The sequence below is a fragment of the Schistocerca gregaria genome, chromosome 1, assembly GCF_023897955.1.
Source record: "Schistocerca gregaria isolate iqSchGreg1 chromosome 1, iqSchGreg1.2, whole genome shotgun sequence".
NCBI lineage: Eukaryota > Metazoa > Arthropoda > Insecta > Orthoptera > Acrididae > Schistocerca > Schistocerca gregaria.
Window position 1 is genome coordinate 462684402 of NC_064920.1, and position 15267 is coordinate 462699668.

At 39.1% G+C, this 15267-nt stretch overlaps 1 protein-coding gene across 1 annotated transcript in view; it reads right to left on the reverse strand.

Moving 5' to 3' along the window:
* Positions 1-15267, reverse strand: part of LOC126352534 (methionine aminopeptidase 1) — a 137246-nt gene that overhangs the window by 40852 nt on the left and 81127 nt on the right. Inside the window, exon 4 of the mRNA XM_050002694.1 lies at positions 7605-7780. Coding sequence (XP_049858651.1) covers positions 7605-7780 — 176 coding nt within the window. The remainder of the gene's footprint in view (positions 1-7604; positions 7781-15267) is intronic.

Genomic DNA, 15267 nt, shown 5'->3' on the forward strand with positions numbered 1-15267 from the left:
TACCATTATCCTCATTTTGCTTTTGTTGATGTTCATCTTATACCCTCTTTTCAAGACACTGTCCATTCCGTTCAACTGTTCTTACGAGTCCTTTGCTGTCTCTGACAGAATTACAATGTCATTGGCGAACCTCAAAGTTTTTATTTCTTCGCCATGGATTTTAATACCTACTCCAAATTTTTCTTTTGTTTCCTTTACTGCTTGCTCAATATACAGATTAAATAACATCGGGGAGAGGCTACAACCCTGTCTCAGTCCCTTCCCATTCACTGTTTCTCTTTCATGCCCCTCGACTCTTATAATTGCCATCTGGTTTCTCTACAAATTGTAAATAGCCTTTCGCTCTCTGTGTTTTACCACTGCCACCTTCAGAATTTGAAAGAGAGTATTCCACTCAACATTGTCAAAAGCTTTCTCTAAGTCTACAAATGCTAGAAACGTAGGTTTGCCCTTCCTTAATCTTTCTTCTAAGATACGTCGTAGGATCAGTATTGCCTCATGTGTTCCAACATTTTTAGAGAATCCAAACTGATCTTCCCCGAGGTCGGCTTCTACCAGTTTTTCCATTCGTCTGTAAAGAATTTGCGTTAGTATTTTGCCAGCCGTGACTTATTAAACTGATAGCTCGGTAATTCTCACATCTGTCAACACCTGCTTTCTTTGAGATTGGAATTATTATATTCTTCTTGAAGTCCGAGGGTATTTCGCCTGTCTTACACATTTTGCTCACCAGATGGTAGAGTTTTGTCAGGATTGGCTCTCCCAAGGCTATCAGTAGTTCTAATGGAATGCTGTCTACACCCGGGGCCTTGTTTCGACTTAGGTCTTTCAGTGCTCTGTCAAACTCTTCACGCAGTATCATATCTCCCATATCATCATCATCATCATCATCATCATCATCATCATCATCATCTACATCCCCTTCCATTTTCATAATATTGTCCTCAAGTACATCATCCTTGTATAGACACTCTATATACTCCTTTCCCTTCTTTGCTTGGAACTGGGTTTTCATCTGAGTTCTTGATATTCATGCAAGTGGTTCTCTTTTCTCCAAAGGTCTCTTAAATTTTCCTATAGGCAGTATCTATCTTATCCCTAGTGAGATAAGCCTCTACATCCTTCCATTTGTACTCTAGCCATGCCTGCTTAGCCATTTTACACTTCCTGTCTATCTCATTTTTGACATGTTTCTAATTTTTGACATGTTTCTATTTCTTTTTGCCTACTACATTTACTGCTTTTTATATTTTCTCCTTTCATCCATTAAATTCAATATTTCTTCTGTCACCCAAGGATTTCTACTAGCCCTTGTACTTTCACCTACTTGATCCTCTGCCACCTTCTCTTACTTCATCCCTCAAAGCTACCCATTCTTCTTCTACAGTATTTCTTTCCTCGATTCTTGTCAGTTGTTCCCTTATGCTCTCCCTGAAACTCTGTACAACCTCTGGTTTGGTCAGTTTATCCAGGTCCCAACTTCGTAAATTCCCACCTTTTTGCAGTTTCTTCAGTTTTAATCTACAGTTCATAACCAATGGATTGTGGTCAGAGTCCACATCTGCCCCTGGAAATGTCTTACTATTTAAAACCTGGATCCTAAAGCTCTGCCTTACCATTATATAATCTATTTGAAACCTGTCAGTATCTCCAGGTTTCTTCCGTATATAGAACCTTCTTTTATGATTCTTGAACCGAGTGTTAGCTATGATTAAGTTATGCTGTTTGCAAAATTCTACCCGGCAGCTTCCTCGTTCTTTTCTTACCCCTCCAGTACATATTCACGTACTACGTTTCCTTCTCTTTGTTTTCCTATTATCGAATTCCAGTCACCCGTAATTTTCGTCTCCCTTCACTATCTGAATAATTTCTTTTATCTCATCATACATTTCTTCAATTTCTTCATCATCTGCAGGGCTAGTTGGCATATGTACTACTGTAGTAGGCGTGGGCTTCGTGTATCTTGGCCACAATAAGGCGTTCACTATGCTCTTTGTAGTAGCTTACGTGCACTCTTATTTCTTTTATTTATTACCTACTCCTGCATTACCCCTATTTTATTTTGTATTTATAACCCTGTATTGACCTGACCAAAAGTCAGGTTCCTCCTGCCACCGAACTTCGGTAATTCCCAATATATATAACCTATCCATTTCCCTTTTTAAATTTTCTAACCTACCTGCCTGATTAAGGGATCTGGCATTCCAAGCTCCAATCCATAGAATGCCAGTTTTCTTTCTCCTGGTAACGACGTCCTCTATAGTAGTCCCCGCCTGAAGATCCGAATGAGGGACAATTTTCCGGCATTGCGCGAGTCCTTGGCAAGCGTAGCACATAATCTTCAGCAATTAGATCCGGTTCTGGATTTGTTTACGGGTGAGACACCCATTCAGAAACAGGTAGCTCGTATTCAGGCACACCTTTTGCATTATAGGCAGTTTCTTATAGATCTTCTCTCGTTGAGTCAATCTGGTGAGGGTAAGAAGCAAATTGAAGACCTATTGATGTTGTTCTAGTCACTGTAGATGCGCTTGTTATCAGTTATCTTTGATCGAGAATCAGTCCGGGTATAGTATTCAAGAAGCAGTGGATGTGTCGAGTTTTGCTTCCTTGGTCGGAGATCGGACAGCTTCCTTCGATAGTAGTTTTGCCCATTTACTGCATCCGCTGCTAGCCTTGTTAGTTCAGAGGATTCAATGTTTAGGTGTTGACTCATTGCAGCAGCTTAAATTTCTGCTTTGGCTGCTGGTTGAGTTGCAAGATCATGCTAACGCTTTACAGGTTTCACATTCCTTGATCCTAGTGGTGCTTTACCCATTAACTAAGGGTAATTTAACTTCTGTCTTGGCTGAGTATCTGCAAAATGGGGGATCGTTGGTGGCACTGAGGAGACGTATTCACACCGAGTTTCTCTCGGCATGCATGCGCAACCAGTTATTGTCTGATTATTTCTGGAAGGTGCAGGGCACGGAAGAAACCTTAGCTCAATATTTTGAAAGAGTTAACGTAGCTAGGCTAGCCTTGGACGTTGAAATTCCAGAACAGGAGGGAGTTTCTATGTTACTTGAAGGTATGAGGCACAAGGATAGGGTATCCTTTGTGTGGGCCGAGTGTACAACTTCATACAGGCAGTTTAAAGCTACGATTTCTGCGGCACAAGAGTTAGCATTTGCAGAATCACAACGGGATCAGAATAATCTTATCTCCCATATCACTCCCTTGCGCACTCCACAGAGCTCATCTGAGCATCATGTTGAGAAGCCCAGGGAGCGGCGGTGTTATCGTTGTGCTTCTTCCGAACATTTGGTAGCTCAGTGCCCGGTACAACGGAAACCTCGTGTTACTCAATGACGCCAGGTTATAGGGAGGAAAAGGAAGTGCGTTAGGAACTGGCCCGGTAATTGTAGAACCATTTCCTACCCTAAAAGGTGCTCAGTACCATATTTATGCCTTGCTATTGGGCAAGAGCCTCTGTGTGCTCTCTTTGATTCCAGGTGTGCTCTGTCGGTTGTTGATAGACGTTGGTATCATGAATTTAGTCGTTTGTGTGGTTTTACTTTGCCCAAAACTTATGAAGGTAGATGTCAACTTGCATGGTTACCTATCTTCGGTTTGGTGAAGGCAAAGGTCTCTATACAAGGTTTTTCATGGCCGACCCCTTTTTTGGTTGCCGAAAAATTAAGCACCCCAGTTATTTTGAGTTGTGATTTCATTCAATGTACGGATTTTGTCTTTGATTTATCTGGGAACACCTTTTATTTTATATTCAGTCCTAGCACTTCTATCTCCTTGTGTTCCTGTAATCGCAAGAATCCAATCAAAACCCTTTTTACACAGGATGAGGCGGGTATTGATCTGGGTCATCTTGAGCAGGTGTCTGCTAGCCAACTTAAGCACTTAATTGAGAAGTTTCCTGAGGTAATTACTCAATGCTTGGGTATGACTGCCCTGATTCAGTATGAAACACAGTTAACTGATAATGTCCCCCTCCTTCGGGCACCTTACTGCCTTTCTCCACCAAAAATGGGCATTCTTCAGCAAAAGACAGAAAAGATGTTACAACAGGGAGTCATTCGCCCTTCTACTTCGCCTTATGCTGCCCCGATGTTTTTAGTACCAAAAGATGGCCAAAAGGACTTTAGGCCGGTATTTAATAAAAAGGTAATTTTGGAGTCCGTTCCTTTACCCGATATACATAACTGTTTTTGCTGGTTCAAGGGGGCTACCATTTTCTCGGTACTGGAACTTAACCAAGCATATTACCAAATTCTTCTCGATGAATCATCGAAGTGAGTAACAGCATTTTGTACGGACTGGAACCTATTCGAATTCAACCGGGTCCCTTTTGGTCTCGTGACCGGTGCAGCTGTGCTTTCACGCTTGCTCGATAATGTACTACATGACTTAAAGTTTAAATGTGTGTACAATTATTTAGGCGATGTTGTTGTCTTTAGTAAATCCTTTCCTGAACACCTTCACCATCTTGAACAAGTCTTTCAAAGGCTTAAAGACACCGGGTTAATGGTCAGCCCCCATCAAGATGATCCTATGTAGAGATAGGATTTCGTTTTTAGGGCATATTGTTTCAGCCAAAGGTGTTGGCATTGATCAGAAGTGAATCAGAGCCATTAGGGAATTTCCACTGCCCCGCGATCAACGCGGAGTAGGTCGTTTTGTCGGCATGGTTAATTTTTTTCGTAAGTTATGTATTTGCTCAGTTGGCGGCTCCTCTTAATTATTTAAGAAAAAAGAACATGCCACTCGTTTGGGGGGGGAACAGCAGCAACAAGCCTTTTTGGCTCTTAAGAGCGCTATTAGCAATCCCCCTGTGTTAGCGATCCCACATTTCAATCTCCCCTTTATGGTTCAGACTGATGCTTCTCATGCGGGCATAGTGGCTGTCTTGTTGCAGGAGGAAAACTGTGAGAGGCGTCCTGTAGCCTACGCGTCTCGTCGTCTTACTGATACTGAAAGTAAATACTCTGTGTATGAATGTGAAGCTCTGGCTTTACTGTTTGCCATTGAGAAATTTGCCTTTTCCTCTAACATCGAGAATTCATTTTGGAAACTGATAACCAGGCTTTGAGCTGGGTCTTGGTTCTTCCCCCTAAAACAGGTCGTATTGCTAGATGGGCTATTAGTTTGTCGGCATTTCGATTTAGGGTTCATCACATCAGAGGTGTCGATAACGAGGTGGCCAACGCATTGAGTCAGATGTTTACTGAAGAGCCCGAGGTTGAAGTGCACGAGTTGGCCGTTAACACCATACTGAGAGAAGTGCCAGATCTATTTTGTGATTTCCCTCAAGAACAGAAACAGGATTTTAAGTGGAATGATATTTATACTCGCCTCCAGAGTGGAGAGGGAGTGTCTGGCTTTTCCTTGCGTCAGCAGGTCCTTTGTAAACAATGTGCTCCCAGAGCGGATTGGAAAATTTGTCTTCCTAGTAGACTCATTTTGAGTATCTTGCACTATTTTCATAACTCTGCCCTGGGTGGTCATCTTCGTTTTTCTAAAACCTTAGCGAAGGTTCGTGAAAAATTTTTCTGGGAGGGCATGTATCGCAATGTTCGTTCTTACATCAACAATTGTTATGATTGTAAAAAGGCTGAACCACTCCGGGGCTTGGAAATGTCTCCTACAGTCTACTCGTGAGCAGTATCCTTTGGACGTATATACACTGATTATGCCAGACCTTTGCCACGTACTAAGAGAGGAAACAAGTACATCTTTGTGGCCGTTGATGCCTTCACTCGCTTTCTCTGGTTGAGGTCTAACACTGCAATTAATGCCTCTGGTCACCGTTCAGCAGCTAATCCAGATTTTTGCCTGGTTTGGACCCCCAAAGAGTTTGGTTTCTGATAATGTGCCGGCCTTTTTGTCTCGCCACTTTAAGGGATTTTGTTTTAATCAAGGTATTAGGCATATTACCACCACCCCTTATTATCCCCGTACTTCGTTTGCATAAAGAGTTAACCGCAATTTGAAGGTGGCTCTCTGTATTTATCACGCTCGAGCCCCTTCTAAGAGGGATACCACCTTAGATTGGCTCAATCAGGCGTTCAATTCCGCCAGGCATGAATCCACTGACTCTTGTCCCAACAAGTTGACATTTGCGTATCAGGTCAATTCGCCACTCTCTAATCTCTGGACCATCAATGATATTCTTCCGGAGCAATTTACTCCTGCGATTCTCTGGGAAAATTGGGAGAGAGTGAGGAGAAACGTCTTCGGGGCCCACAGGTATAATAAGAGAAGACGGCCATTTAGTGCTAAGATTGGTGATTTAGTTTTTGTACGTACGATTTCTGAGACTGGTGGACGCTGTCTGGGAGGGAAATTTACACCGCGGTTTCGGGGGCCCTGTTGCATTGTTAAAATCTTGGGACTTGTTACCTTTGAGGTAAGAGATCTCTCTTCTGGATGTATTTCTAGAGTGCACCTCAGTCAGCTTAAATGCCCGTCTTATACTCAGAGTTGGTTTGAAATTCACGAATGTTTTATTTTGTTAAACTCAGGAGTACAAATGTTCCAGAGCATATGCACCAAAACTTAGATGATTTACAAGCTGAAAGTTCATTTAAAAAAACACCCTTCCTCTAAATGTTATATTTCTTCTCTGATCTATAATTTTCTATAGTTTGTGTAACTACTAGCTGTTACAAACATTGGAAAATCCAGGATGGAATAATGACAATATTGTGGAAAGGATAGTTGCTTTTGTGTGTGTACGTGTGTTCTAAAGCTGGATCTGACTGCCTTTTTATTGTGCCAGTCTGTGACTCGCCATCTCCACTATCACTATATGGTGAGTAACAACTATCCTTTTCATAATATTGTCATTGCTACCTGTTATAAGTACAGAGCTATTCAAAAAGAAGGAACAGATTACAAACATTTATTGCTTGCAAAAGATAGTAACACAATCCCAACATTCCTGGAAAGAGAATGTGATCACCAGTGTTACATGGGAAGCATCAAAACGGTCGCTCCATTTCATGTTATATGTGAAGCAACTGGTCTCTCATTATCGAATTCTTAGCTTCAACAATGCAATGACACATACTTTCAAGACTGTCAGGCATGGGGGGGGATAAAAACACGGTCTTTTACATAAACCCACATATGTAAGTCACTGTGAGGTCTGGAGAACTGTGAGGCCACCAGTGATGAAGTTCATCATCTGCTCCTCCTCCGCTTTCAATCAAACATACTGGAATGTTGTCACACAGGTTAACATCGGGCGTGCTCAGAGACATTAAGTGGGGCACCATCTTGCATGAAGATGAAGTCATCTGAATCATCTTCAAGTTGAGGAAATAACTAGCTTTGAAGCATGTCTACAAAGACTAGTCCTGTCACAGTCTTCTCCAAGAAGAAGAAAGCATCAGCACTAATGCAGCCATTCCAATTTCAAAGTTTTTTTTGTCAGAGAACTTTGGAATTATGGTGCTACCTTTTGTAATTATGAAGATACAAATGTTTGAAATCTGTTCCTTCTTTTTGAATAGCCCTGTATATTTATGATAATAGACAATAAAAAAAAAACATACCATGGATTTAAAATAAGGGCACAAGTAATTTACTTCGTAATAGATTCTTACTTTACATGCTAAGCGCATTCCTTCTACTTCATCATCTGTCAGACAGCGTATCTGGGCACTACTGCGAACAGCTTGTTCAGACAGTGGGACTCCTTCAGGATGATCTGCGTAATCAGGTCGTGGTATATGAGGTGGCACAATGCGCTTTGGACCTTGGGGATAAGGCCTCAGACGACCTGAAAAATTGCATATTTTCACTTTCTAATTGTATTTTCCTTTCCACTAAATAGCGCACACAAGTTTCTAAAACTTAGCTTTATAACATTTGGCAAAATGTTGCGATAAACGAAAAGCAAAGGTAACAAAGTTTTTCTTGAGACAAAGAACAGGGAGAGGGGGAACATTTAACAGAAATGCAATAAAAAGTTATATAAATAGCTGAAATAGCTAGCTTGAGGAAACAGGCATATTTATGGTCTGGTCACTCATTAGCAATGCAACACATCAGATTTACAAAATATATTTAAATCTTATCTTATGGAATAATGCAGATGCCCCCTCAATTTTTAGAAACTGCCACATAGTTATCACTGATATTTAAAATGCCAGACTCCCAACCAACAAGAGGGCTGCCCTTCTTGTTTAGAACATAATTTGCACTGAGATAAAAATGGTATTTCCTGTAATCAGTATGAAACAAGTACTGAACATTGATTGACCCAGCTGCCAATGTAGAGAACAGTGCACCTACAAACAAGTTGTTTGTTTTGGGAAAGGGACTTATTTTTAATTTTAATTATAGGGCATGTGAGTTAAAGGAGGAGGAGGATGGCACAATCAACTTGTCACTTAAAAAGCTTTCTGTTTACTGTTCCTGTATCTAGCTGCTCAATTTCCGACTGATCCTTGCCCACCATCTCCTCTATGCCAAAGTAAGAACATGAAGAGGGCAAACATAACGCTACAGTTTTCTTCTTCAACCTGTTCAGCAGGGCACTTCGGAAACCACAGAAATCAGTTCAATGTCTTTCAGTTAACATGTGCTGCACTCTAAAGCTCTGGTTGCACCAGAATGAACAAAAGCAACTGGGTATTCTCTCTAGTATAACAATATACAAATGTGAGCAAAAAACAGTCATTAGTGCCCTGCCTTAAAGTTTACCCTTCGATTGTAAACCTGCAAAAAGTGTCAATTGACATACATGCAAGATTTTTGAATAATGTTAAGGAGGGCTGGAGCTACAATTCAGTCACTCTACACCCATCACTCGCTTAAAAATTCAGATAGCTACATACATTCTTCTTCCCCTACACTGTTTTGCTTATGTCAAATACGAGTATATTATGAATGACTGAAGCATTACATAAATTCACTGTAGCTACATTAATTGACTTATTTCACAAAACTCAACACTCATTCAGAAAAACTGAAAAAATCTTATTGTTGCATCCACACTTCACATTTCTGCCTTGAGAGCGCACCACTGAGCAGTAAGGCAAGATGGCAACAGGCGCCAAGAAAGCTTGTTGCTTGAAACGAATTCACATCAGTCTGCTGGAACAGAGAAACAACTCTTCTGAACGAAATTCAACAAAAATGCGACTGCCAATTCCACTCTGCGGTTGTATGCACAGTTCAAAGCTTTACAATGCCTCTGCAAGGTTCTGTGCAGTCTCACAGTATAAAGTTTACAGTCTCTGTTTCTTCTATGATAACACAGTTATGGGACACACACATCTGGACATACTAGAAAATTGGTCCAGGCCACAACCGGGGACCTACAGTGTGGATTTCATCTTCAACAGGGTGGTGATTCACTGGAATGATGTTCGTGAATTCTTAAACAGGAAAGTGAGAAACCGATGGATCAGTCGTGGTGGGGCTGATGATCAGCAGTTCATGTCACGGTCTCCATGTCCCAACCCGCCCCAGCCTCCGCCCCTCCCCCTCTTACTTAACCCTCTGTAACTTTGTATGGAGGTATGTGGAAGTTTCAGTTTTTATGTCTCTTCTACCAACAACCCTATCAAAACTGTGATGTCACATCAGCAGTGCTTTTGAACAGAGCGATAGGGTCACACTGGGTAGGGAGACCTTTTATTGTTGACTTGATATCTTCAGGATCGGCAAGAGGAGGGCGGGTTACATATGGAACACTTACTGTATGTATGTATGTTTGTAAATAAATAAATAAAGAGAGTTTTTCTATGTGAGTGCACAGCCCTGTGACAATATGTCATACAGCTACAGTGAATCTGAGAAATCAATTCAATCATTTATAATAACCGTGTACAGTGCATTCACTGTGCAAAATAAACCTACCTGAATACCAGAATTCTGCATCACACTTTTAACCATTGTGGCATCAAGTGAAGCTTTTGCGATGATTATTACTGTCTAAAAAAAAATGAATGTAGGGCTGGCACAGTATGCTTATTCTCTTGTGTTTTTTTCCATTGCCTCCAGTGTACCATTTGTTTACAGGTAGACACATGGCAGTGAATACTGATGAAAGTCATCAAATGCTCATTCAATTCTGCCCACTTCCATTCATTCTGGTGTAAATGAAGTTTACCAGGTGTTTCACGAACTGAAAGCAACCATTCACAGATATTCATCCAATGGACTCACACTATTGTTCATTTCCTAAATTAGCCAATTCCTGTGAAAACTCAGTTAAAAGACAACTTTTTTTTAAGAGTGAAAAGCATAAAAACTGTTTTGTTTCACTAATATTTCTTTATTGCGAACTGGTTAACAGTTTACGAGCCTTCATCAAATAATTACCTAGTGCCCACAGAGAACCAAACACTTAAAACTAAAACTATTAACAACACACAGCATTCCAAAAAATACCGAAAAGGTAAGTCATTAAGTCATCACTTGTGTTATGTTTTTAATACAATTAATACAATAGTAAGTGGATTTACTTACTATTACGTAATGCAATTGAACAGAATAAAAAATTGAGACAGGATAAAGTACAGTGTAAATAGGTAATAATGAACACACAGGTTACTGGATATTATGTAAGATTATAAAGCATACAGCCTGTATGAATTTAGTGTAAATGTAAAGGAGGAGAGAACAAGTAGAATAAATTATGTATCCCAGGATATTTCTCCCTGTACAACAATTACTGACCACAAATTACAGTATGATTACAAGGAACATATAAAAACCAAATTCCAGCAAAGTATCTACATTATGTAACCCCTGTTCAAGTACACCACAAATTCCATCAATATTCCAACAAAACTGCCACCTTATAATAAAAACTGCTGAAGAAGGGTGCTTACATAATGGCTCTTAATGGGCATAAAATTCAGACAGCAAATGGATAAGGGAAGTATGTGTTTTGAATTCTAATGGATCCTACCTTTAATTAGTATGGACTAATTTTCTAAACACTGTGTGTTATTCAGCAATGATTACATGAAGACTTACAAGTTACAGTCGTTGTGAGGATTACCCCTCTGAAATAATAATAAACAAAATTAAGTATTTCAAAGTTCGATGAAAACTGTAAGAATTTGAAGAGGATGACAACGTTGTGCCACTTTTAACCCTTAAGCGGTCACGCGGGATGTTCAGAACACCCCAGTCATCCTTACTGATGGATTATTACATAACAGATAGGAGTATAATGTCTTGTTCTTTGGTACCTTTCTAGGACTAATATGAAAGATCTGAGTAACAATAGAATCTACAATGGAAGCGTCAAGTTCCAAGAAAACACGCAACAATGTGCCTTGGAGTGTTGTCGGCACCCCGCGAGACTCTGTATGTTGCAGTGCTGCAAGAAAGCGCACAGTTGTGTTCTGTAGCAGCTACTTGTATTTTGTCACTTTGTGCAGTTAAAACAGCTATGGATCATTATGAAATAGAACAAGAAAGAGTGCGGAAGCTTCTGGAAGGAGAAGAGGACGAGGAGGACACAGACAGTTGTGAAGTTATCTCTCATCACTGTGACACAGAAACGGTGGATGAAGACAACCTGGAACTGGAACCACAAGTAAGTACAGCAGATAATGAAGGAAGCATGATTTTTGTATTGGTTAGGATAACATTACAAAATGGATGAAAAGCTGTCTTAGTCGCAATGTAATAACTAGAAGCATAGACCTCATTATTCATCTTCCTGGCGTGAAAGCTATTGCAGAAACTGCTGTGGACTGTTTTTCGATATTTATAAATGACATAATGAGAAGAACGATTACATCATGCACAAATATTTACATACAACACACTGCATCAAATTTCACAAGAGACCATGATGCCAAACCAACAAATGAGGAAGAAATCAAATCTCTTCTGGGTCTATTGATATTGGATGGGCATTACAGGGCAGGACACCAAAATCCTGAAGACTTATAGCACACAAACAGTCTTGGAATTGCGATATTTCATGCAACAATGAGTTTACAGCACTTGTTTTTTGTTGTGTTGTTTAAGATTCAATGATATTCGAGAAAGACCACAGCACAGAGAACTTTATCTCCTAGCTGCATTCAGAAAAGTGTGAATTATTCATGTCAAACTGGGTCAGAAATTATACTGTGTGTGAATATACAATGGTGGATGACCAACTGGTTGCATTTAGAGGCAAATGCAGATTCAGACAGTATATACCAAGCAAGCCTGTGAAATATGGTTTGACAATTTTCACCTTACATGACGCAAGGACATGGTATACTTTGGGGATGGAAGTCTATGTTGGGAAACAGCGAGGATAGAAATCTATGTTGGCAAACAGCCAGAGGGGTTCCTTTGCACTGCTGAACTCTCCTAATGAGATACTAAATAGACTTGTACATCCTATCAAAGGTATATGACACAATGTGACACTAGAAAACTGGATTGTTCCATACCACTGGCTGACGAGCTCCTGAAAAAGAAACTTCAGTATTAGGAACTCTTAGAAAGAATAGGAGGGAGCTCCCTCCAGACTTAGTTTGCACGAGAGGTCATGAACATAGAAGCAGCCTTTTTGGATTCAGAAAGGATATCACCATAGTTTCATATGTGCCAAAAAGGCAAAAATGTTATTCTCCTTTCATCTTTTCATCATGATGGTGCCATTGACAGTAATACTGTGGAGGAAAAGAAATCAGAAATTGTAACAGTGTACAATAAGACCAAAACAGGTGTGGACACAACAGATGAAATGTGTGCTACTTATTCAACCTCAAGAAAAACTAGAGGCTGGCCACTTGCCGTATTTTTCCGAATGATGGACATTGCTTACATTAACACCTTCATGATAGAGACAAATAATAACAATGAGAGGATTTCCTTAAATGTTTTTACGTGGTGTCAGAAGGTCATTAGTAAATCCCATAGTGTGCAAGAGAGCAGCTACTCACTCCCTGCCTAAACAATTTCAACAGAAAACTGCTAAAAATGGCCGGAACTGAAGACAGCAACAATGCACCACCTTCTGAACAAAGAACTCTTAAGCCCAGGTGCTGCACAGTTTGTCCTTTGAGTAAAGATATAAAAGTTAAATCGTACTGTGCTCAATGTTTGAAAGTTTTGTGTGTGATGCACATGAAAAATGTGTGTGAAAAAGAGTTATGATAACGCACACCTTGCAGCCAGTGATAGTGACTGATTTATAAAATGTTTGTACGAGTTGACTGAACAAATGTTTAATTTTATGTATAATGTCTTATACCTGTAAAACAGTATGAAGAATAACAGAAATAAATAATTAAACAAAATATTGTAAGAAAATGTGAACTACTGCATATGTTTCAAATAATGCACTTTAATACTAAAGTAATAATACATAAAATGATAATGTACTGGGAGATAACATTCTAAATAGCCATTAGTGAAATAAACATATTCATATTCATTCATGGATATTTCGATTAGTTGTGTTAATTTCTTCTTTTTTATTGGTGAGTATGATGTCAGGTTTGTTATGTGGTGTTGTTTTATCTGTTATAATGGTTCTGTTCCAGTTTAATTTGTATTCATCATTCTCCAGTACATTTTGTGGTGCATACTTGTATGTGGGAACGTGTTGTTTTATAAGTTTATTTTGTAAGGCAAGCTGTTGATGTATTATTTTTGCCACATTGTCATGTCTTCTGTGGTATTCTGTATTTGCTAGTATTGTACATCCGCTTGTGATGTGATCTACTGTTTCTATTTGTGATTTGAGTGATTGCTTTGTGTATTTTGCTAGTTTCTGCTCGTTCTAGAAAGAATTTTCTTAAATTTTCTACCTGTCCATAATGTAGGTTTTTTTATGTCGATAAATCCCCTTCCTCCTCCCTTTCTGCTTAATGTGAATCTTTCTGTTGCTGAATGTATGTGATGTATTCTATATTTGTGGCATTGTGATCGTGTAAGTGTATTGAGTGCTTCTAGGTCTGTGTTACTCCATTTTACTACTCCAAATGAGTAGGTCAATACTGGTAGAACATAAGTATTTATAGTTTTTGTTTTGTTTCTTGCTGTCAATTCTGTTTTCAGTATTTTGTAAGTCTTTGTCTACATTTTTCTTTTAGTTCTTCTTTAATATTTGTATTATGTATTCCTATTTTTTGTCTGTATCCTAGATATTTAAAGGCATCTGTTTTTTCCATCACTTCTATGCAGTCACTGTCATTATCCAATATGCAATCATCTTGTTCAGTATGTTTTCCCTTGACTATGCTATTTTTCTTACATTTGTCTGTTCCAAAAGCCATATTTATATCATTGCTGAATACTTCTATTATCTTTAGTAATTGGTTAAGTTGTTGATTTGTTGCTGCCAGTAGTTTTAGATCATCCATGTATAGCAAATGTGTGATTTTGTGTGGTTATGTTCCAGTAACATTGTATCCATAATATGTACTATTTAGCATGTTGGATAGTGGGTTCAGAGCAAGGCAGAACCAGAAAGGACTTAATGAGTCTCCTTGGTATGTTTCACACTTAATCTGTATTGGCTGTGATGTGATATTATTTGAATTTGTTTGGATATTAAGTGTGGTTTTCCAATTTTTAATTACTATGTTTAGGAACTGTATCAATTTAGGATCTACTTTGTATATTTCCAATATTTGTAGTAACCATGAGGGGGGTACACTATCTAAAGCTTTTCGGTAATCAATGTACGCGTAGTGCAGCAACCTTTGTTTAGTTTTAGCTTGATATGTCACCTCTGCATCTATTATCAGTTGCTCTTTACATCCTCGTGCTCCTTTGCAACAGCCTTTTTGTTCTTCATTTATAATTTTGTTCTGTGTTTTATGTGTCATTAATTTCTGTGTAATGACTGAAGTTAATGTTTTTGTAGATTGTTGGTAGGCATGTTATGGGGCGGTATTTAGCTGGGTTTGGTGTGTGTGCTTGATCTTTAGGTTTCAGATAAGTTATTCCATGTGTAAGTGTATCAGGGATGTGTATGGGTCTGCAATGTAACTGTTAAATAATTTAGTTAGATGTGAATGTGTTGAGGTGAACTTCTTTAGCCAGAAATTTGCTATTTTATCTTTTCCAGAGGCTTTCCAATTGTGAGTAGAATTAATTGCTTTGGTGACTTCATGTTGCAAAATTATCACTTCAGACATTTGTGGTATCATCTTGTATGTGTCTGTTTCTGTTTCTATCCACCATGCATGCCTGTTATGTTGTACCGGGTTTGACCATATGTTTCTCCAGAAGTGTTCCATGTCTGTTATGTTTGGTGGGTTGTCTATTTTAATGTGTGTGTTATCTATT